This window comes from Tupaia chinensis, unplaced genomic scaffold, assembly GCF_000334495.1.
Source record: "Tupaia chinensis unplaced genomic scaffold, TupChi_1.0 Scaffold000161_1, whole genome shotgun sequence".
Taxonomy (NCBI): Eukaryota; Metazoa; Chordata; class Mammalia; order Scandentia; family Tupaiidae; genus Tupaia; species Tupaia belangeri.
In genome coordinates, this window is record NW_006159632.1 from 4,033,437 (window position 1) to 4,057,320 (window position 23,884).

Below are 23,884 nucleotides of genomic sequence, written 5' to 3' on the forward strand. Positions count from 1 at the left end.
CTAGCCCAGCCCCACGCAGTGGCTAAGGGTGCCAGACCCCACATGCCCGACCACAGTTCAAGGCCCAGCCCCCATGACTTGAGAAACAGGCTGGACAGATGTTCAAGCCCTAAACCCTGCAGGAGGAGGAATCGAGGAGGCATTGCAGCATGACCACACCTGCCGGGGGCTGCTTTCTCTCTCCCCCCCACTCTGGCAATTAAAAAAGGGGAAGAAAAGGTCGATTCTAGACACAGCAGCACAGCAGTGAGCCAACCTCACCGCCGTGTGGCATTCAAACACCTGTGAGCAGGGCAGGGCAGATGAGCCATGCAGGCATGGAGGTGGTCTACCTGACGGTGTAGGTGTCCCAGGTGAGCCAGGAGCAGGGAGGGCTTGGAGCAGAGGGGTGACGTCCCCACTTGGGCGGCCTTGTCGAGAACCGACTAAAGGAGACAGAAGCAGATACTGGTTGGAGGCTGTGAAATTGTTCAGGCAAGAGAGGGTCCCGGTGTGGGCAGGGCAGTGGGGGGGGGTGAGAGAGGTGGACAGAGCCAATGTCTTCTGAAGAGACAGCCAACAGCCTATGGCGGTAGACAGATGTGGGGTCCAAAAGATGGAAAAGACATCAAGAATAACTCCCTGGTGTTTGGCCAGACCGAGCAAGGTCTGGGGAAAACGGGCTTGCGGTTTCCTGAGGGTGAGGGGCCGTGTGGTGGGAGCCGAGGAAGAGCTGGGTTCTGGATGCTGTAAGTCGGAGGAGACCTTTCGCCAAGAGCTGACGCTGCGTTGAGAATAGACATGAGTCTGGCGGTCAGGGAGAGACGGAGGTAGGAGATGTGCAATTGGAAGCTATTGAACCATGTATTTAGTGAAAATACATTTTTTCCCCATTTTTCTCCCTGACTTACAAAATAATCAATTTTCCCATTTGATACGTCTATCCCAGATCTTGGGCTACTGGGTAGTAGAGTACGGTTAGTGTCTAGTTTTCTGTATTACTCCGCAGGCCGACAGCTGATGCTTCTGATGTGCCTGTCCATGATTTTGCCCAGCTGTTGCACACGGTGAAGCTCCAGGGCTGGACAGTTAGCGCCTGTGCAGACAGGTCACCGCACCGCAGAGCGAGAGCAGGACTCGCAGGCGCTAAGATCCTCACCACACTGCTGCCTTCGCCCCCGCTGCAGCAGGCGTCACCAGGTGTCGGTGGTTGCTCAGAAAATCAGCACATTGATCTTGACAATGGCCCGAGGACTGAAGTCCCAGCATCTCTGAAAGATCTCTGGTGCCCACGTGAGTGGAGCCTCATTGAACCCCCACAGGAACCACGGAGGTGCATGTTCCTGCCTTCGAACAGGGAAGCCAAGGCTCAAAGAGGTGTTATCACCTGTCCGTCACCTGCTGCTGCTGGACCTGCCCTGGACTGGCAGTGGGAGAACAAAAGGCCTTGTTTCAACCCTGCTCAGTCCCCTCCCAGCCTCCTCCTCTGCCTCCCCTGCCTTCTCCAGTAAGGAGAAGACCCAATGCTCTGGAATCAAACTAACCTTCCAGAAAAATTTCAAAACGGGAAGCTGACACAGACCACGACTAAGGCTCTTGGAATGCTACCTGGTCCCACACGGCCCACTCAGGAGCACCCCCACTGCGCCGGAGACAGGGACTCTCTCATGCGGGGCTCCAACAGTGAGCAGCTCTCTCAGCCCAGCAAGGGCACTCGCGTGCTGTTGGCTGGACCCCACGCCCCTCCACCAGGCTCAGATCTGCAGGACCAGGAATGCAGACAAGACCACCATCACCGCCCACTGTCCCTTGGGGCAGCCTTCTAATAACAGCTTAAAGGCTCCTTTCGTAAGAGGTAGGAGAACAGAGTATCTGCTTTAAAAAAAAAAAATCATACTTGAACAGTGTGCAAATGACTGCTGATTACATTGCTGAGTTTAAAAGGCAAGGCTGAAGATGTAACGGTATAGGAAGGAGGGAAATCCGGAGCCGAATCCATCAATAAGCCGTGGATCTAAGTACTAGAGACTAGGATGAATCCTTGACCTTTCAAAGCAACTTAAACACACCCATGAGCTCGAATGTGGCAAGGACAGGAACTCGCCAAGGTGTGACAGTACGAGAAGCCAAGACCAAAGCAGCCACCTCCCCACAAACCTCTAACCAAAGGAAGGAGGGAAGAGGCAGGAGGCGTTGAAGCTCGAGAGCACCTACTTGTGATTGACGGAAAAGATGGGATGGGGCTGCATCCCCCTTCCTTCGCCTGTGTCCATCCGTCTGCCTCAGAGCACTAACCAGTGACAAACGGACGGACGCATCCTCAGGCCGCATGGACACAAGCGTCCTGTGACTGCCTGCCTGGTCCGCCTGCTCTCAGTCACCGTGCTCAGCAGCAGCGACGTTCACACAGCTGTGTGAGTCCCTCTCTAAGGATGTCACAGCTGCGCAGGAAGTCCCACCGCAAGGACCGGGCAGAGCGCGGCCATGCGTACATGACAGAACTGAAACAGTGCCCGGTGCCGTTTGCCACTCTGCTGCCTTGAATGAGAGGGACCTCCGAGACGGGTCTGGATTTCTCAACATCGAGAAAGTCCCTGGGAAAGGAAACTGATGAAATGCTTCATTCCCACTGCTTCCCCACGACCCCACAGATCTGGCTTTACACCCACTGAAAACTGCATTTGTCTTTGGCTTCGCAGTGCACACTTCTGAACTCAGTGGCTAACTCATCATGGTCGTAGTTAACCAAACACACTGAATTGCTTACCGAAAGCTGGAGGAGTTGGGAAACGACCGAGGAACCTCAGATCTACGGGTGCTGGCATGTGAGGGACAGCAGCAGCCACACGCTTCCACCACCGTGGCGTGGGAGAAGGTACATTTTAAAAGTCCCTCCTTTACAAAATAACCTCGCAGGCGCTTCATCTGCATGACCAAAAGGATATGAATGAGAGCCTCATCGTGGCTGTGGATCGCCGTGTGCAGTTGATCTTCCAAGCACAATAACTCTTTGTTGATGCCTTCGCATTTCTCTACAAGGTCTGCAGAAAGGATGCAAGATTCCTGGCCAGAGAGAAAGACAAAGATCACACGTAAGCTGCGGACTGTCTTAGGACTATGAGCGCACAGGACGCCCAGGGACGTTTTCCTGGGAAAGTTCTCCCAGCTCCTGCACCTCAGGCAAAATGGCACTTGGGTCTCTGTCATCCTTGGAGATCATTCTTGAGAAGACACGAGCGTGTCCAGTTACAACTGAATGGAGCATGGTGTCCACACAACCCCCAGATCTCCTCCCTCATCTGGTCATTTCAAAGAGTCGCTTCCTCCTGTCAGCTCCCATGTGGACTCAGCAAGGGAGATGTGAGGCTCCCAACTCCATCGAGGATGGACTCACAGTTTGACAGGACTCCAAGAGAAGTAGGAAGAGAGGAGTCAGCGGCCAGAGCGGCAGGTAGACCTGCAGGCGTGACGGGCTAGCCCTCTGAGGGCACAAGGCTCTAAGAAGACGCTGAACATTTGTGCACACACTGGAAGTCGGAATATGAGGGAGACTTCAAGTGCCACGAGGCATGCCCTGCTGGTACAGCCGCTGCCACCATCCACAGGCACGTACCCCACAGGGCAGGAGGGAGTCATGCTCATGGCTGTACCTGGCCTCAGCGTGGTGTCTGGCATGGGTGGGCCCACAGTACTCATTGGTTTGCTAAAGGAGCAGTTGAGTCTTGGAGTTCCCTCCTTCAGGGATTTTCCTCTTAGAACTTTCCCTTATATCCCTCACGGAAGTCAGAAAAGTGCCCTCTTTATGCCGCTTCCTTGCACAGAATCAGCACGGATCAGTCTAAAGCCGGCCTGTGTGAGTCGGCCCAAGACCCATACTTTGGTTGTATCCCTTGAGCTCCGTTAAAAGCCACCTGACCCTGCCGACTGCACTCACCCACTGCCTTCCCTCATACACGTCCCTCCGCACCCTCTCCTCCATTCTCCTGGACGGAACGCAGCCTTCAGGAACTCTGCCCCAGGTAACTCTGCAGTCAGTAGGTCTGCCGTGTCCCCTGTCCTTTCGTGACCTCCGACTCCCCACTGCTGAGGGTCACACGCCAGCTGTCCTTCCTACCAAGGTGCCTGGCAGACAGAAGGCCACAGGCTCTTCCAAGAATAAACAGGATCAAGAAAACAAGGAGAGAAAATGGGGAATCCTAACAGAGGGCTGGGGGCCAGCAGGCGGCATGGTGGTTAAGGGGCTGGATCCCACATGGCTGACCACAGCTTGAGGCCCAGGCTCTGCGACTTGAAAATTACCTTGGGCACTTGTGTGTGCCCGAAATACCAGAGGAGGATGGAGGAAAGGGCATTGCAGCATGGCCATATCCTCTGGGGGGTGTTTTCTCACTTTTCCTCTCCCTGTCTCTCTCCGGCAATCACATATCATTAAATTTTTTTTAAGTTTAAATAAATAAATAAAATGGGAGGAAAGTAGGAAATGAGCTCAGAATTAAAATTTAGCCAAGTGTAAAGGTAGCATTTTCCTAACTAAGAGTAAAAGGTTTACCTGGTATACTAAAAATAAGTTTGCATAAGGAAAAGACTTCAGACACACATTCAGATTAAAGTGTAGAGTTTTTAAAATGCTACCATTAACAGCCAACAATAGCCGCAAGGCACCCAGGCGGAGGAATGTCTTCTGCTAAAAGGCCCTCTGAGAGTATGTGTTACATAATACCAGAATGAATTCAGGGGTAATAAATCCAGATATGCAATTCGACATTTGCTATGTTAGCTCCAGAATGCTTTAAAGTTTATATCCTGAACGGTCAACTACATTAGAATGAAACAGTGCTAATGCAGACTAGAAATGACTATTGTATGTATTAGGAAGTCGAGAATACTACGAGTAAATGCGTGTGTGTGCGTGTGTGCATCTGTGTACACACACGAAATCTAGTGGCAGTAGTTAAATGATTTTGCGGACAGATGGACACAAATAAATGAGCATTGATGTGAAGCAAGCATGAAGGCTTGCTCAGGATTGGCCGTCACAGTGAGAAGGCAGCAGACACACACGACACAGGCCCAGCCACGTTTTCTTGGCTCTCAAAGCAATGGCGTTATCATGCAAAGCTGTGGCATTAGACCGAGGAGACGGCAGTGGGGATGAGTAATGGAGCAACTCCACGGTCACGCGTGACACACTAAGGAAGACAACAGCTGGAGAAAACCGACTGACAGTGGTGGGACCACGAGTCAGCCCCAAAGAAGAATACAGTGGCAGTGAGAAGACAGGCGACCGAGAACACATGTACAGAGAGAAACCACCTCGACTCAGGACCAGAAACCAAGGAATTCGAGACACTCTTCGTGAAATCAAATGGCTCAGTCTTCATCTTAAGGCTACAGAAAATAGGAAATCAAAGTTGAATTAAACAAATTTAAAATATGGTTTTACATTTCTCCTCAAACCTATAATCACCATCTGTTTGCCTTTGAAAATTATGTGCAGATTGATAGTGATGGTGTAAATTTGGAAAAGCAATCGCACGCCACGAAGCAAGCATTTTAAACTTTTCATATCCGATGACTTAATGATAGCACTTCCTAGATGCTATCAAAAAGAAATCATTTATATATTTTAGTTGGAATAATTTGTATTGTGTCTTTGTAAAAGCATGGGGAAACGCGCATCTTATATGCCACATGGAAACATGGGAGCTTACTCATGCAATGATGATGACTGAGCGTACGGGAGAAAGGAAGTAACTGGCCAACTAAGGGAGCAGCTTAAATGAGTTCTGGTACATTCGCTGTGTATTTCGCCGTTACGATCATTTTAAATCCAAGAATGCTTAATGATAAAGAAATAATCAAATGGGTGAAGTACCAAAATACCTACAGCTGTTGTTCTGAGGGCAATATTATTGGACGTTTTAATTTTCTTGTCTATATTCTCCCAGATCTTCCAATCACTAAAATATAAGGAAAAAATTAACAAAAATACTAATTCAAATCAGAATGAAAAGGTATGAAAGAAGTACATTTGAATTTTTATGTATTTACTTATAGTTTTTTAAAGATTAAAAAAATACAAAGAAACAAACTTGGGGAGCTCGAAGTAGCAAGTCGGGAACAGCAGATCTGGTCGGCACTCTCTTCTGGGCAGTGCAGCTTTCTTGTGTATTAGGTTTCTGCCATAGGGTGCATGTACTTGCCAGGGAGACAGAGAGGGAAAGTGAGAAATCCCTCCCCAGGGGGATGACCACACTGAAATCCCTTCTCCTCCATTATCCTCCCAGGATTCTGGACACGTGCACATTGTGTGATTTTCAAGCTGCTGGGTCCAGGACTCGATCTGAAGTCAGCCATGTGTAAGTCCAGCACCCTAACCACTATGCCACTTGCTGGCCCTTGTGGGTCTTTCCAGAGCACAAGCTGTAGAATCTCTGGGCTCCTACACAAACTGCTTGTTGGCCAGACAGATTCTGATTCTGAACTGAGAGGACCCTGGCCGTGACCAGGTGAGTATGGCTTAATTATTACTTCCTGTAATGCTTCCACTAGGAGCTTGCAAACAGAACGAGTTTATATGTAAACTGAGCAGTGGCAGCAGATAAAAGGGCAGATTGACATGTTTTTATCAACCTGATGAAAACTTGTGCTCTGTCCAGAGGAGCCCTACCTGTCCACAGAGGGCAGGGACACCAGAGCCACGGGGATCTGTGGCACCAAGTAGCTGAGGTCCTGCCCGTCAGCCATCAGCTCAGGGCTCAGCGAAGCTTGCCTGTCCGTTTCATGCCATGCCCAGGTTCGGCCAAGTGCACGTGTGGCCACGGTGACACAATCTTCCAGAGCATCGCCTCCCCACTGCCCAGGGACAGTGAGTTACTCCCCACCTCAAACTCAGATGGCCCTACAATGACTAGAACACAGCAGAGGTGCCACAGCCTGACTTACAAAGCCAGGTCATAACAGGTGACATGTCTTTTCGTATCACTTGCCCTGCAACCCGGCCTCCATGTCGTGAGAAAGCTCAAGCCACATGGACAGGCCACGTGTAGATGCTCAGCCCAGCTAAGGCTGCAGGTGCAGAGAGAGAGACGGAGCCCCCAGTGATTCCAGCTCCATCCTCCTCAAGTCATCCAGTTAGCACGCAGACGCTGTGGGCCGTCCCCATCCCGCTCCTGACCTGCGGACCCAGGAATGTGGTAAGTGGTTATTTTAAGTCACTGGATGTGGGGTGACTCAGGTGCAGCCATAGCCGCTGAGCAGCGGGGACATGAGGATGGGTAAGGGCAGTGGAAAGACGCCGGCAGAAGTGCAGGCTCGCTGGCCCCAGCTAACGGTCCTTGGCGCTCACCACGGTGCGAGTGCCCAGACTCACCTCGGGTGTGAGCAAGCGTGCCAGAACTGCAGCGTGAGGCTGGATGGAAGGAAAGGATTAGAGCAGACGCACGCTGCCCCAGCCTCTGCCCCAGGCCCGTCTCTGGCTCTTACGCACGTTGTAACAGGGAAGGCACATATGTTGAGGTGTGTGTGTGCGTGTGCATGTGTGTGTGTAAACCAAGGAGAGCTAATATTTCCTAGAAAGCTCCTCAGGAAGACTGGCCACAGGGAGGCCAGCATGGCTGACAGCAGTGACACCCACAGGGCCTTGCTCTCTTCAGCGTTAGGAGGAAGGGCTCTTTCTTCAGTGGACACTCAGAGCAAGGTGCTCATCTGCTGAGAGGCAGAAGATAAGAAGCAGGCCAGGGCGCACCCTCACACTGGTCCGGGGCACACCCAGGGCCCTTGCACAGGCCTGGGGCACACTCAAAGCCCTCGCACAGGCCCAGGGCACACTCAAAGCCCTCATACACGACCTGGGCACTCTCCAAGCCCTCACACAGGTCCGGGGCACACCCAGGGTCCTCACACAGGCCTGGAGCATACTCAAAGCCCTTGCACAGGCCTGGGTCACACTCGAAGCCTTGTGCAGACCCAGGGCACACTTGAAGCTCTTGCACAGACCCAGGGCACACTCAAAGCCCTCACGCAGACCTGTGGCACACTCGAAGCCCTCACACAGACCCAGGGCACACTCGAAGTCCTCGCGCAGATCCGGGGCACACTCGCTACCTAGGAAGAAGGGTACAATCACTGCCCTTTGTGGCTGTCACACCCTCCTGGCCGCCCGTGTCCACATGTTACCGTCACATGGACGGTAACATTCCTGTCTCTGCAGGAACAGGCCATGCTGCCGCTGGTTCTCAGGCTTAAGGACCCCTCTCGGGTTCTCTCAAGCAGGTGGGCATTCCCCGCAGAGGCCCCGTAGAAGGCAGGCGTTACTGCTTACACCACCCCGTCCCTGATTTTGCGTTTTACTGCTAGGCCTTCATAGGAAGTTAAGGACAATGAAAGCGATTGGAGCTATTGGAGACGTTTGTTGACTTCTGTGTTTTTGAATAAAGGAAACTCTTCTCAAAGAAGTCATACTCTGATAAAAGCTTTGTGGCAAGCCAAACAGCCAGGTGGGTGCCAAGTGGTCCCTCTTTGGGCTGTAACTGCTCAAGCAGAGCCTCGCCTTCACACACCCGCTCCCAGGGCCAGCGGTCAGGAGCCCTCCTGAAGGCCTTGGCACCTAGAAGTGGAAGCTGAAGTGGGCAGCGGCCTTCAGAACCATCGGATGCAACACCACCTTTTACACCTAAGAAACGAGGCTCAACATGTCATGTGACTTGCTCACGGTCACACGTCGAGTGGCAGTTGGGGTCTAAGCTACAGGTGTCCTGATATGTCTGTGCACTGGCTGGCCTTGGGCAAGCTGCGGGGAAGCACAGAAAGCAATTCATGTTGGGCATGCCCCGGTGAGGGTGAATAAGGTGGGGACCCTAGGGACACCTGGGGACACAGCCTCTTCCCTTCCATCAGAGCACTGCAAAGCAGGCTCCCAGCTCCTGGAGGCTCAGATATGCTGCTTGCAGGTGGCAGCAATGACCAGGACAATCTGGGATGCAGGGGAGCGCTCAGGGCCCCCGTCCGTGTGTCCATAAAACCTCAGGCTGGCAGCGAAGGGAAAGGCGCGTGCATGGGGAGGACAGGGGTGCTGCTTCCTCAGGGCAGACGGAGCCCCAGCCATGTCCAACAGCCTTCCTCCCCGGGGCCCCTCTCAGTGTGAAATCTGTACTTTTTACTTTTGCTTCCACTTTTGTGTTTAAATTAAATGCTGCCCCCCTAAGAAAGAAGCATGACTGACATTTGGTCATTAAAAGTACCAGCATGTCCCTGGCATAAAACCTGGCTGAAAAGGAGTTCTGCAGGATTTGCGATTCTGAACGGGTGGAAAGTACGGGTTTTCGGCATTTCAAAGCGTCTTTGAAACTCTCTAGTAATTCGCCCTGTCAGACACTCTTTTGGGCAATTCAAATGATACTTTTTTCCTTTCTAAATATCCGAACCACCATTTAGCCATTGGAGGAACCATTTGTCCCACCGTGAGAATGAGAAGCAGCAGGTTCTGGAGCGGCCAGTGCCTCCCGGCTGGCGAGCACCCCCAGGCCACTCCTTCCTGCAGTCCCGCCTGTGCCCACCCACCCAGCTGTGTCTCCCCACTAGACAGAAGCAGGAGGGGTCCTGCCCCTGCGGCCCCAGGGACTGACCCCTGCTTCCTTCACCAAAGGTGCTCAGCAATGTGGGGGCTGTCAGGGGAGACCCCTGTATATAGCAGGTCTTGTAGAAGCTGTGCTATTTCTGACTGCGGCCTTCCACAGCTCTATTCCCCAGGCCGGAAAACCAGCGAGAAGAACTTCCCAAGCACCAAACACCTCCCTCTGGCCACCCCCATGCCAGGGCAGCCCTGGGCTCCACACGCCCCCCCCCCCTGTAGCATGCCACACCCACTCCACCACTGGCCATGGAAAACAGCCCTGCGACGTCCACCTTCCCTCCGTGCGGGTATGGTTCGGTAGCGCCAACTCGGCCGGGCAATACTTCAAATCCAATTTGCTTAACTCGCCTCATGATGAAAACCTGTAGGCCTGACTGTTTGGGCAGAGCTTTTCAGCTGTGCTGAATTAGAGCTAATGTCAAATTTCTGTCCTGCTCATCCAACTCAGGGAGCATGATTTAAAACAGAAAAAAGGATTTCCTTTGTTGGACAGGATTTTCCCATTAGCATGACTTTTTGAAAGTGTTTTTTTGCAGAAAAGCGTACTCAGAGCCAAGCATACATCTAGTTGCTAGCCCAGCAGATGTGAAGCCACACAGCGCCATGGCTGGGGTCTCCAGAATATTCTTACTTAGCTAGATTTCCCACGCACAAGGCTAAGTCCTTGCCCACGACATAGGGAAAACATCAACATTGAGAAGTGTTAAAAGGAGCCCATCTTCAAAGGGTTGGGAACGTATTACATAATAACAATGGCTCTCTGATAGGAGAAAGTGTGTGAGTATCGGTAACAATATCTCATCAGGCTCTATCTAGAGCGACGAGAAATTCATATTTATTATTCCTATTCTGAATAGAAGACGCATTTGGAAGAGGAGATGATTTACGTTAAATTGCTAGGTAGGCGGGCCCTGCTGGTGCTGCCAATTCTACTCAGGGGAGGCTTCCAGCCCGCCAGAGCACGCGTCTTTGGAAATGTTATTCATCGGCAAAGATCTGCCACAGGTTCGAGTAGAAGGTCGGCACCCTAGGTTAAATCACTCAGTCAAGATGATTTAAATATCAGATTTCTAAATGGATGTCGAATGGAGGTCTGCCATGGTGTCAGACGATACAACAAAACAAGCCTCGGGGCGGAAGGAAGCAGCGCCCCTGTGACTTCACAGTTACCCGTGGCAACTGCCGAGCCTGCACCATTCAGGTTTGTGCTTCCTGCTACGGGCCTCGCGCCGGGGCCGGGCGTGAGGGGCATCGGTCGATTTCCCTCTGCCGGGACCGTGCTGTAGGGGACACAACACCGTGACTCTAGCTGAGTCTCCCTCGTGGACATCGGACTTGCTCGAACTCAGCAGCTCACCCAGATCCACATTTTCCTTGGTGACATTGACTAGCCACGAAAATCTTTCATTCCTACAGTGACAGTCACAGGGCGCATGACAACAGGGCCGTCTGTCCTTGCGGTTGTAAGGACAAACCATCGTAGTACTTGGGTTTTAAGAAACATGAAAAATAACAAGCCCTGCACTATACATACATCTTACAAGAGGAAAACGCAGCTAGAGTCTCACGATGTTCGCTCCATTGCTGAGCCTGGCTCCACTCCCACTCTAATCGCCTGAGGTGGACCAGATGTGACTGCCACCATCCGGGAGCTTAGCTGTGCATTAAAGCATTTCCTAAGCTCAGTATTAAAATCACAGCCTTAAATATGTTCCTTTGGGCTGTTTTCCAAAATACTTGCTTAGCAAATACATTCCAGAAATGCTATATGGTTTTCTCTGTCTTTGTAAAGAAACACTGCCTACATAAAGAGCCTGTGCACGACCTGAAGACTATCTTTCTCATCTACTGGAAATAGATGCCGCCGTATTTGCCTCTCCGCGTCAACAGTGAGCACTGTAGCCACTGTGCAGATGACGCTAGGCGGAGAGGTGCCGCTGGAGACACTCGGGCGTCCTTGTTACTCTGTATAACACAAGAATTCATCCGTAGAGCCAAATGTGACCTCAGGTCGTGGGGATTTCTTCCCAAAGCACCCAGATGTGCTGAGTGGAAAGCATCTGAAATATTTAGGCCTCCTGAGGTCAAAGTAAGCAACGCAGCCTCTTCAAGTATCTGCATGCTTGCTTCAAAGAGGGCATTGAGAAACAAGTCCAAAGCAGAACGAATTAATAGAACCAGGAAAAAGGATCAATAGAAGAAGAAATTGCCTGATCACTGATACACACTAATTGGCTCACGGTTCCTAGTTTCCATGAGAGACAGTCTTTGCGAAGCCGCGTTTCATACTGCACCGCCAGCAAGGAGGCGCCAGATGGCTTCCCTCTGCATGCTGACCTTGAAAGTCCATGCAGAGTAAGGCCAGTCTCTGCAAACCTTCTGAGGAAAGGTCTATTCGTCGTCGATGGGACTCACGGCATCAGATAGTACCTAAGTAATATCCACTTCACAGGTGGATTCTGACTCTGGGGCCGGGGACATGGAACCCTAAGACCCACTTGTATAAGGAAACAAAAGGACGCGGGTCCCTGCAGCACCACCGAACGCCACACTCCGTGATGCCGAGGCCACCTGGGCCAGCGTGGGCCTGCGTGTCGTGACCCTGGCCAGCTGAGACTGGGGTAGAGCGCGGCATGGGCTCTCCCGGGCACCCATCTCTCTCTCACTCTCTCTCTCTCTCTCTTCCTCTCTCCTCCTTTCTCCTTCTTTCTTTCTGAAGAAATGACTAAACGTAAGGAAATGGACAGCAGCCGAGGGCTTTCTTTTAAGGGAATGTGCTCTTGGAGCTGCCTGCCACTTAGAGACCGAACTGCGAAGAGCGCAGCGGAGCTGTGAGAGCGGGTCAGCTGCCAGCCCTGCCCATGGCCTTCCAGGAAATGGGGTGGGGGAGGGGAAAGCGGACAACAGCCGGCGAAGCGGAAGTGCCAGGGTGGAACCCTCCAGATGGAAGGTGTTAAGTCACTCACTGAGAATGGAGGTGCGGCCAGCCACGGGCCAGGAAGATGGTGCTCAGCACTCCAGTTGGGGCTCCCCTGCTCAGCCAAGAAGGGCAGGAGGGTCTGCCAACTGGCTTTGGGGTGCAGGAGGCTCCTGGCTGTAGCTGCCGGGGTCCCACAGGCTGGGACACCCCGGGCTGCCTAGGGCTGCTTAGTGGCAGCGCGTCTGTTCACATTCCAGAAACGAGACACCTGGACTAGACGTCGCTCAGCGACTCTAGGACAGCCCTGCGTAGCCACCGGGCAAAGCCACGGATGTGGCAGAGCTGTCAGGAAGTCCTCGTCATCGCGGTGACCATCCCACCCCACCGCCCAACTTGGTCAGTGAGTGACAAGGAATTCGAAGCTGAGCGGTCGCCACCGCCCCGAGGTAGCTTTCCTCAGCAGCACCGAGCTGGTGCTCATTCCTGAGAGGTGCCACCGCTACCGGGAGCACAGGGTGGATCCCAGTTTTCTGAGCGGAGGGAGGGCTGGCATATCTGAGTCTATTTCCTCCCCTAGGGCAGGTGAAGGAGACAGCAGGCTGGTGACATTAATTAACTGTGAGAAGCAGCAGGAGCCGCCAACTGCCCGAGAACACGCTCCCTCTCACCGGCTGCCAGGCTGCGGGCCGCCCTGGCCCTGCCTTCTCTGCAGACTCGGTGGCAGCGGCTCGGTGAGCCCACACACGGTCCCCTTGGCTGAGCTACACCGGTCTCCAAATGCATGTCCACGAATTGCACTTAAAATCCTAAACACATCATTTAAATAACCAGAAGGTTAAAGTAGGATGATGGTCTGTCCCCCGAAGAGTCAAGTTGGGGAGTTCTGTCTGGGTGGGTGGTGGGTGGATGTCCCCCAAGCGTGTGTGTTGGAACTTGTATGGTAAAGGGGGGGGGGTGATAATGCCTGATGCTGTGACCGAGCTCTGCTGCGTGTACGGAGAGGCCGGGAGGGGCAGTGCCGCGTGGAGGCAGACCGGGCTTGCTCTGCCGGAAGTTCTGCCTTCTGCCACTTTGTGATGTCTTTGGACTTTCCGGCCACTAGAATCAGGAGTTTTGCAAATAAACCTGTAAGCTCGTTGCGCAGCACCCCGTCACAGATGTCTCCATTAGGAGCACGACCACCGACCAAGACTACGGAAGGCAAGAAAATGTTACCGGGAAAAGGAAGTCGAGAACCTTGGGAAGACTCCATGATATTCAAGACGGGAAGCGGGAGATTGCCAACAGCTTTGCCAGGGCACTGTAGGTCTCCAGTCCACCTTGGAGACATCAAACTGGACGCTGGAGACGATGCGTCCTACGTGCGGGCACATGAGGCAGGCCGTGGGAAGAGCCCCTCCTAGGCCCACACAAACGAAGGCTCTTGGTCCCACATCAAATGAGTAGCAAGTGAACACTGCATTTTCCAATCAAAAAAAAAAAAGAGGAAGAAATGGGTTTAGATGCACATAAGTCTTTTCCATGATTCCCTGCCATTTTTGCCTTTGGAATTAACCAGCCAACGCCCAGTCCTGACTGCATGCTGGTGGCACTCCTGCGCTGCTCCTGGTGAGAGCCCTGGCTGTGTTGGATGCTCCAAACTGCAGCGCAGGTAGGACTTGCCCTCATGCCCTACGCTTCGCTTTCTCCCCAGAGACAGTAACGAAAAGAGCAAAACTGGCTGATACCCAGTGAGCATCCTCCGGCTGAGAGGCAGAAGAGATGCAGGAGAGCATGTCCTCCGGCACCTGCTCCTTGGAGAGCCACAGTGAGTCCCGGCCGTGCAGGGCCAGTGAGTGATGAGCAAGAAGCAGGGCTGCCCTTGCCAGGGCTACAGAAAAAGCACTGTGCCCACTGGAGACATTTTCTAGAATTAGAAATCTGTTTAAGATAGCAAGGATCTGGGACCAGTAGTTAGCGTAATGGCTATGTCACTGAACTCCCATGTAGCTGACCATGGTTTGAGCCCCGGACCCAGTGGCTTAAATTCATGCCGGGCGCGTGTGCATGCGTGCCCAAGATCCCGAGAGGAGACTGGAGGAGAAGGGATTGCAGCGTGGCCATCCCCCCTGGGGGGTGATTTCTTGCTTTCTGTCTCTCTGTCTTTCTGGTGTTTCTGGTGAGTGCATGCACCCTACAGAAAAAAAAAAAAAAGAAGATAGCAAGGATCCATGTCTTTATTATGGGTCCTCTTGTCTAGCTTTCTTTTCTTGTGAAATAGTCAGTAAAATGGAATGGAGATACCTATATTGGGGCTCAGAGCATGGTACCTCAAAATATGTCATGGTACCCCAAAATATGTCACTTTGGCATGCCAAGAACTTGATCGGAAGGACATCAGGGGGCCTCAGAACAAGGTGTCTGACTTTCTGATGGCCTGTCTCTCACCCTTGTTTCACCGCTCTCCACCCTGAAGCCCACACCAATTCTTCAGAGCCCTGGGTCTGAACTCATGAAGCTCCACTGTGTGGCTGCGCCCTGTTGCTAGCTCCTCCCGTCATGAATTGCTAACACACTGGTTGCTCAACTCCCACACGGGTCACTCAAAGTTGACGGTCCTCCTTGGCCACGTTGATGGCAGCTACTGGCTCAGAGAGGAAAGGAAGCAGCTGGGATGAGAACTCGCGCATGGGCGCAGCGGGGTGTGGGCGCAGTGATACTGTCTAGGGAGTGCCACTGGGAGGGGAGCCGGCATGTGGTAGAAACCGCAGCCCAGCAGGACAGGCTGCAGACAGGAAAGCAGGCCTGACACTGCCTCTGTGGCCAGATAGCCGGGACAAAGAGCCCTCTCCGGCGGGGGAGCCTGGCACACCCAGCCCTAGCTCCCGGCCGGCTCCCGGCAATTCCTGTACCTCTAAACCTGGGCCTGAGATGCCCGATGGAGGCTGTGCGTGTGGAAACTGGCTCCAGCCCTAAGCTGACCTCCCACAGGGCAAATCTCTGCCTGCACAGGCTCACCGGGAACGTGGGGAAATGGCGCCGAACAGCTGGCAGGGGCTGTGGCACAGGGAAGGCCTTGGTGAGTGACCAAGCACTGGGACAGCAGACTAGCACCAAAACGCACCTTGCACGTGGCCCAGACAAGGGCAGTGAAGGCTTTGAAAACCACCCCCTGCGGACCTCTGTAAGAAGTCAGCAATTTTTCCTAGAAGATTTAGGTCAAAAAGAAATTGCCTGCCTTAGGGGCACCACGCTTCAGTAGCAAAACCAGTGTGGGCTGGCCGGGCCAGCAGGGAGTTCAAAGCAAAACCAGACTGGAGCTGTGAAGCAAACAGACTGGAAGCACAGGATAAAGACACAGACGTCAACGACTCTGGGAAGCCAAACGCCCTCTGACCAGACCTTTGGCGATCCCTCAGCTGTCTAAAAGCCTCGATCCCGAAGCAAACGGGATCCACCCCCTTTAGTGAGCCTCGCTCATCTTGGACATCCACTGATTGGCTGCCCGCGTCCCCTTCCTGATAAAGGACGCCAAGTACAGCATGAAACGCGATTGTGAGATGCCAGCGAGAGTGACCGAGACAGAACGGACTCTGGTTAGACTGCCTTCTCTCACCGCGTCTCATGTCAATCCTCCCCACCTAAGGAGAGCCTTTCAGTATTACGAGGAGCATGGCCTGTGAGCGGCCTGCACAGGGTCAGAGCAGAGACCCACGCCTAGGCTGTTCCATCACACGCTGCGTGGCAGGCGCTGCCGTGGCCCCAGTTATCTGCGTCCGTGCGGCAAGGAGTTCTGAGAGCCGAAGACAGAGGCCACCTGCGTGCATTATTACAGTATGTTTTTGTGCCTATTCTAATTTATTTTTAGCTGTTTTGTTCACTTCTTACTGCACCTGATTTATAATATCTTTTCTTTGTCGGTAGACTTTTCTGCCTTAGGGCACATGTGCTCACCAGAGGAGAGAGTCAGAGAGACAATGAGAGGGAAAGTGAGAAATCATCTCCCACACTGCAGTCCCTCCTCCTCCATTCTCCTCCTGGGATCTTAGCGACACATACACACACACACATACACTATACACACACACACACTGTGTGGTTTTTAAGCCACCAGGTCTGGGACTTGAACTGTGATCGGCCAGGTACCATCTGCTGGTGCCTAAGGTATAAATTTAAACTTTCCTGTATATATGTCCATATAGAAAAAGAATAGTACAGACAGAGCTCAGTACCAGCCGCTGTTTCCAGCGTCCACGCCCCCCCGTGGGTGAGGGGAGGCTACAGTTCAGGCTTCCGGTAGAAGAGAACGACATGCAGTCGGCTCACACGTCCACAGACCTGACTTCGGACCGAGCTTTTCTTTTCTAATTGCCAGAGGACATGTGCACTTTCCAGAGACAGACCGGAAGCGAGGAGGACAGAGGAGCAACGCACCCCCGAATGGGGCAGTCACGCTGCAACCCCTTTCCGTTGCTCCATCCGCCAGGATCTGGGCACACTTGCACCCACACCCTGTGGTTTTCAAGTAGCCAGATCTGGAATTCAATCCACGGCTGCCATAGGAGATCCATTTCCCTTAACCACTGGGCTGTTGGGCCAGTCCACTAGGTAAACTTCAGAGAAAGAACAATTAGTCACTTCTGTAAGGCTAAGCAGAGTAAACTGCACTCTTTTTGGTGTAAATTTTTGGGTTCAGACATACGTGCTGCATTGTATAACTGCACCCACAATCCCACAATCAAGACTCAGAACCCCGCTCTCACCCCCAAACTCCTCCCTGTCTCCCAGTAAGGAGCCCAGTCCCCTCTCCTCTCAGCCGCTGGTCTGCTTTTGGTCCCATGACTTGTTTTTTTGCAGAAAACAGCTATCATCTTAATCTCAGCTACTCACGAATGCAAAGGATGACTGCCTTCCCTGTAGCGCCCCCATCTCCAAGGGAGCAGCAAGCACCCCATAGATCCCCCTCAGGACTTCGTGTGGAGGCTCTGGAGGCCCTCTGAGTGCCCCGAGCATGGAGCAGTGGCCACCACGGACTCCCACGTCCCTCGGCCTGAGCCTCCTCCCCAGGAGATCCACGGGTCATTCTGTGATCGGGGTCTACTCTTCACCTGCCCTTAACCCCAAGCTTCCAGCTTTTTGACAAATGTAGCTTTGTTTTCCTATTAGCCAGATAAGAAAATTAACAGATGCTCAAAATGTGATGAAGAATCCTATGCCTAGGAAGTCATTCCGAGACCCTGGATGGCTTGGAAGACTGGGCAGGGATAGGCGAGAGGGAGGATGGGGCGGAGTTCAGGATACACCCCAGAATATGACACCTTGGCAGGTCTCTCTGCCCTTCTCCCCTGAAGCAAGTCATGATGCCCTTGCTTTGGTGAGCCCACCCTATGCCTTACCTCTGAAGACACAGGATGGAGGGTGGGGGGGGACCTGGACAAACAGGTCCCTCAGTTTGTCACCACCGGGCAGGTCCCCTCTGCCCAGTGTACATCCCACCATTGTTCACTTTTCCTCCCACTTAGCACAAAACACGCAGGCTTCCCCGTTCCTTTGAGTCTTCATTTCTAAAGATCCTGTGTCACGTGAACTTATATTACATAAATGTATAAACTTTTCTTTTGTTAATCTGTCTTTTACTATAGGTGCCTTAGCCGTGAATACTTCCATGGAGGAGGGAAAGGAAGTATTTTTTTCTCCCCTACAGGAGAAAGAGCACTCCTGAGAGGCCCTGGCTTTGCTGAGTCAGTCCTGACCCTCAGCAGGGCCCTCCCATGCCTCGCCGGCTCACTGGGGAGCTCACTGTGGGCAGGCAGCACCACCGTCAAAGATCAGCCCTGGGCCCACAGTCTCCTCCACAGGAGGGCTTGCCTCCACAGCGGAATACCCTCTGAAGTCGTCCACCTGCAGCAGAGGACAAGTTTCCCACCTAAGGAGAGCCTTTCAGTATTACGAGGAGCATGGCCTGTGAGCGGCCTGCACAGGGTCAGAGCAGAGACCCACGCCTAGGCTGTTCCATCACACGCTGCGTGGCAGGCGCTGCCGTGGCCCCAGTTATCTGCGTCCGTGCGGCAAGGAGTTCTGAGAGCCGAAGACAGAGGCCACCTGCGTGCATTATTACAGTATGTTTTTGTGCCTATTCTAATTTATTTTTAGCTGTTTTGTTCACTTCTTACTGCACCTGATTTATAATATCTTTTCTTTGTCGGTAGACTTTTCTGCCTTAGGGCACATGTGCTCACCAGAGGAGAGAGTCAGAGAGACAATGAGAGGGAAAGTGAGAAATCATCTCCCACACTGCAGTCCCTCCTCCTCCATTCTCCTCCTGGGATCTTAGCGACACATACACACACACACATACACTATACACACACACACACTGTGTGGTTTTTAAGCCACCAGGTCTGGGACTTGAACTGTGATCGGCCAGGTACCATCTGCTGGTGCCTAAGGTATAAATTTAAACTTTCCTGTATATATGTCCATATAGAAAAAGAATAGTACAGACAGAGCTCAGTACCAGCCGCTGTTTCCAGCGTCCACGCCCCCCCGTGGGTGAGGGGAGGCTACAGTTCAGGCTTCCGGTAGAAGAGAACGACATGCAGTCGGCTCACACGTCCACAGACCTGACTTCGGACCGAGCTTTTCTTTTCTAATTGCCAGAGGACATGTGCACTTTCCAGAGACAGACCGGAAGCGAGGAGGACAGAGGAGCAACGCACCCCCGAATGGGGCAGTCACGCTGCAACCCCTTTCCGTTGCTCCATCCGCCAGGATCTGGGCACACTTGCACCCACACCCTGTGGTTTTCAAGTAGCCAGATCTGGAATTCAATCCACGGCTGCCATAGGAGATCCATTTCCCTTAACCACTGGGCTGTTGGGCCAGTCCACTAGGTAAACTTCAGAGAAAGAACAATTAGTCACTTCTGTAAGGCTAAGCAGAGTAAACTGCACTCTTTTTGGTGTAAATTTTTGGGTTCAGACATACGTGCTGCATTGTATAACTGCACCCACAATCCCACAATCAAGACTCAGAACCCCGCTCTCACCCCCAAACTCCTCCCTGTCTCCCAGTAAGGAGCCCAGTCCCCTCTCCTCTCAGCCGCTGGTCTGCTTTTGGTCCCATGACTTGTTTTTTTGCAGAAAACAGCTATCATCTTAATCTCAGCTACTCACGAATGCAAAGGATGACTGCCTTCCCTGTAGCGCCCCCATCTCCAAGGGAGCAGCAAGCACCCCATAGATCCCCCTCAGGACTTCGTGTGGAGGCTCTGGAGGCCCTCTGAGTGCCCCGAGCATGGAGCAGTGGCCACCACGGACTCCCACGTCCCTCGGCCTGAGCCTCCTCCCCAGGAGATCCACGGGTCATTCTGTGATCGGGGTCTACTCTTCACCTGCCCTTAACCCCAAGCTTCCAGCTTTTTGACAAATGTAGCTTTGTTTTCCTATTAGCCAGATAAGAAAATTAACAGATGCTCAAAATGTGATGAAGAATCCTATGCCTAGGAAGTCATTCCGAGACCCTGGATGGCTTGGAAGACTGGGCAGGGATAGGCGAGAGGGAGGATGGGGCGGAGTTCAGGATACACCCCAGAATATGACACCTTGGCAGGTCTCTCTGCCCTTCTCCCCTGAAGCAAGTCATGATGCCCTTGCTTTGGTGAGCCCACCCTATGCCTTACCTCTGAAGACACAGGATGGAGGGTGGGGGGGGACCTGGACAAACAGGTCCCTCAGTTTGTCACCACCGGGCAGGTCCCCTCTGCCCAGTGTACATCCCACCATTGTTCACTTTTCCTCCCACTTAGCACAAAACACGCAGGCTTCCCCGTTCCTTTGAGTCTTCATTTCTAAAGATCCTGTGTCACGTGAACTTATATTACATAAATGTATAAACTTTTCTTTTGTTAATCTGTCTTTTACTATAGGTGCCTTAGCCGTGAATACTTCCATGGAGGAGGGAAAGGAAGTATTTTTTTCTCCCCTACAGGAGAAAGAGCACTCCTGAGAGACCCTGGCTTTGCTGAGTCAGTCCTGACCCTCAGCAGGGCCCTCCCATGCCTCGCCGGCTCACTGGGGAGCTCACTGTGGGCAGGCAGCACCACCGTCAAAGATCAGCCCTGGGCCCACAGTCTCCTCCACAGGAGGGCTTGCCTCCACAGCGGAATACCCTCTGAAGTCGTCCACCTGCAGCAGAGGACAAGTTTCCAACACCTCTTAGGGGCCAGGAGCCAAGGTGGGAAGGACTCTGTCTACAGCGACTGGTTAACAATCAGATCAGTAACTCAATGGACAGCCAGCGTGTGAGGCCAGCAGGGAGTCCAGAGTGGCAATGGCCACTTTCTCATAAGATCACTCAGTTCAAATGCATGATCAAAGATCGATTCTTCAAGCTGTCCAGAGGGCAGGGATTCAGCATAGGTTGTCTGCCCTGTAAAGCCACAGCCCTGCAGACAGGACATGGGGTGCTGGGAGGGAGGCAGAGCTCCCAACCTACCTGCAAGTCCCAGCAAAGGTCCAGGGAGGGGGCACGGCCAAAGGCCAATACCAGCCATGAGACTTCAAGGCCAAGTGGCCTGTTCTTCCAGTCTCCCTCGCTTTTATTTCCCCTTTGTACTCAGGGCAGCTGGGAACCTGGCCAGAAAGAGTTCTGAAGCCTTGGGTCATGGCATGGAGACCAGGAGACTCCCTACAGCCCTTTCATTAACAGCACTCTTGTTAGGATGGGAAAGAGAAGGGGGAGGAGAGAGGGAGGGAAGGCAGAGAAGAGGGAAGGGGTGAGGAGACAGGGACAAGATGACAGAGGAGAGAGGAGAGGGTGAGGGAGAGGGGAGAGAAGGGGAGGAAGAGGACAGAGAGGGGAGACCATCTGTGTTCCACTAGGTCAACCCCCAAGTAAAGCGTTAAATAAAGCCACATTTAAATTGTGAACATATATCCCAGGTAAATACTAGTTTTTGTTTAGTTTGTTTTGTGAAAAAAGAGAGAGAGAGAGAGAGAGAGAGCACTTGTTATGATCTGGTTTGGGGATCAGTACACATTTGAAGATACTGATAAGTAGTGATATACTGTAATACAGAGATTTTCAATATATACTTGGCTATCACATATGACATATACAATATATAACACAGTATGTTATATAATAGCATATGTAGTGTGTGCTATATATAGTAATTCTATATTAGACTATGCATTCATACTTCAGCCATTAAATTAGAATAAAAACAGAACTAAAAATGCCAAAGGTTCTTTCTTCTCTTCCATTATTTCAAACTTTATCTACAAAAATCCTATATCATTTTTAATCATATTCAAGAGTTTTTAAAACGTTTGTGTGGTATGGTGGATGCCCTCCCAGCACTGACTATTCCCCTTGGGAGCAAGGTCCCACAGCTCCCGCAGTGCCCCATAGAAGCCATCAAAGGACAGACCTGTCTGTGTTCTCCAGCACTGTGAGGAGAGGGGGGTGGGTGAACCTTCGGCTCTTCGAATGGCTGCAGAGAGGTCCTCCTCTCATCTTTGGAGTGGGAACTGGGCAGAACGTCCTGAGCGACGGTGCAGACAGCCCCCTCTAAGCCAGTCAGCTGCCTCTCCTCTGCAGCCAGGTTGCCCCTGTCTTCCTGGAGCTGCAGGCTCTGGACAAACAACCGGCAAGCTTCCAGGTCCGCTTCCCACACTTTTCTAAGCAGTGGACACTTGACGCTGAGACAGAGAGAACAGAGGCATAAGCATTAACTCAGCGGGCATTCCATCAGCACATCGATAGCTCATCTATGCTAAAAGGCAGCCAGACATTTCACACCTAATGACTTAATTGCACACAGTGGTGGATTATTTCAACCAGAAGTTTCCGCAGGCCAAATCTGTACACCATCGAGTCATCCTGAAATGTGTTAGTCTTTCTTGGCTACTTGGTCTGCAAGGTCATCCAAAATCCATGTGCTTTTCCACTGTGTGGCCCAGTGCCATACAGTTCCTGCTCTGTGCTGCAGCCCCCTGGCTTCTTTGTGTCCATGAATCTGCCCAACTCTCCTTGGCTTTTGCATGGGCCATTTTATCTGTTAAGCCTTCCCTTTCCCACAATCCTTCAACAACACACATACGTTCTGGCCTTCATCTGGCTGAATTGTATTATCAGATCTTAAAATAAATGACTTTTCTTTGGGGCAATCTTTCCTAATTTCCAACCAGAACTTGCTTTCTATACTTTTCCTTTGGAGTACTTCTCACAGCTCTAATTATGTATGTGATTATTATTTACTTTTCCCCCCTCTGATGACAGAAAAACACTATTGCTAGAACCTATTAACATGGATCATGAACTCAAATTCCCAGTGTGCCGAGCAGGTGGGGCAGAGCAGGGAATACATAGCCCATAGTGGCTGATATTCAGTATTAGAGGCAGGCAGAAGACAATGGGAGGGAGGGATTCTCACCAGTAGGGAGGACATAGTCCTCTATAGGGAGCCCTTCATCACCTGGACCAACTAAAGCTTGGAATGTATACTTGATGTTTACAGAAACCTTGACTTTTCATAGAAAGCCTAGAATCTTGGAATTTAAATTAAAAATATGTATTTTTCATCCATTCATTCAGCTTCATGCTAGACATTTTCTACAGACATATCTCCCATTTGATAATCCTTCCTTCCACTATATCTAATCTGATATTGAGTCCATCTACTGTGTTCTGAATTTTAGTTATTTTTTTAATCTGATATTCTATATTATTACTATTTATATATTCCAGTTCTCTGCTAAAATTTTCCAGCATGTCCTCTATTTTTGTGAACATATTAATCATCATCATCTGTTTTTGGGTTTTTTTTTGGGGGGGGTGGGGAAGGTTTTTACTATAGAGCGTGTGTGCTCGCCAGACAGATAGAGAGACAGAAAGCGAGAACTCACCCCCTAGGGGGGACGGCCACGCCACAATCCCTTCTCCTCCATTCTCCTCTCGGGATCTTGGGCGCACACGCACACGCGCCCAGCCTGAGTTTAAGCCACCGGGTCCAGGACGTGAACGGCAGTCAACTACGTGGGAGTCCAGCGACATAGCAATTACGCTAACTGCTGGTCCCAAATCATCATCATCTTAAAGCCCATGTCCATAAACAAATTAGGAAAAAAAAAAAAAAGAGGCATAAGCAGAATTAGAAGAGCTATTGTGATAGGCAGTTAGTCATGAGTGGGCAGCCCTAAGAGAAAAGCGAAAGGCTCATCTAGCTCCAGGCACCAGGAGGGCGAGGCAATTTGCCATCTTCCTTCCTTGAGGCCTGAGGAAAGCATACAGGGATGATTCGTAGATTTTTCTCTTATCAAAAAGACCTAAGCAAGCGTTTTTGATCAATGCCCCAATTCCTATTAGGG

The 23,884-nt window shown here is 51.7% G+C and overlaps 1 protein-coding gene across 2 annotated transcripts in view; it reads right to left on the reverse strand.

Moving 5' to 3' along the window:
• The window catches only part of DISC1 (DISC1 scaffold protein), a 311,563-nt gene that overhangs the window by 6,118 nt on the left and 281,561 nt on the right, over positions 1-23,884 (reverse strand). Inside the window, exons 11-13 of one of the 2 annotated variants that reach the window (XM_027770846.1) lie at positions 21,946-22,216; positions 2,747-3,042; positions 119-425 (exon numbers count right to left, since the gene is read on the reverse strand). In XM_027770846.1, the coding sequence (XP_027626647.1) occupies positions 329-425; positions 2,747-3,042; positions 21,946-22,216 (664 nt within the window). In that variant the 3' untranslated portion in view covers positions 119-328. Of the gene's footprint in view, positions 1-118; positions 426-2,746; positions 3,043-21,945; positions 22,217-23,884 lie in introns of those variants that run through there. The other variant, XM_027770847.1, reaches the window with a different exon arrangement.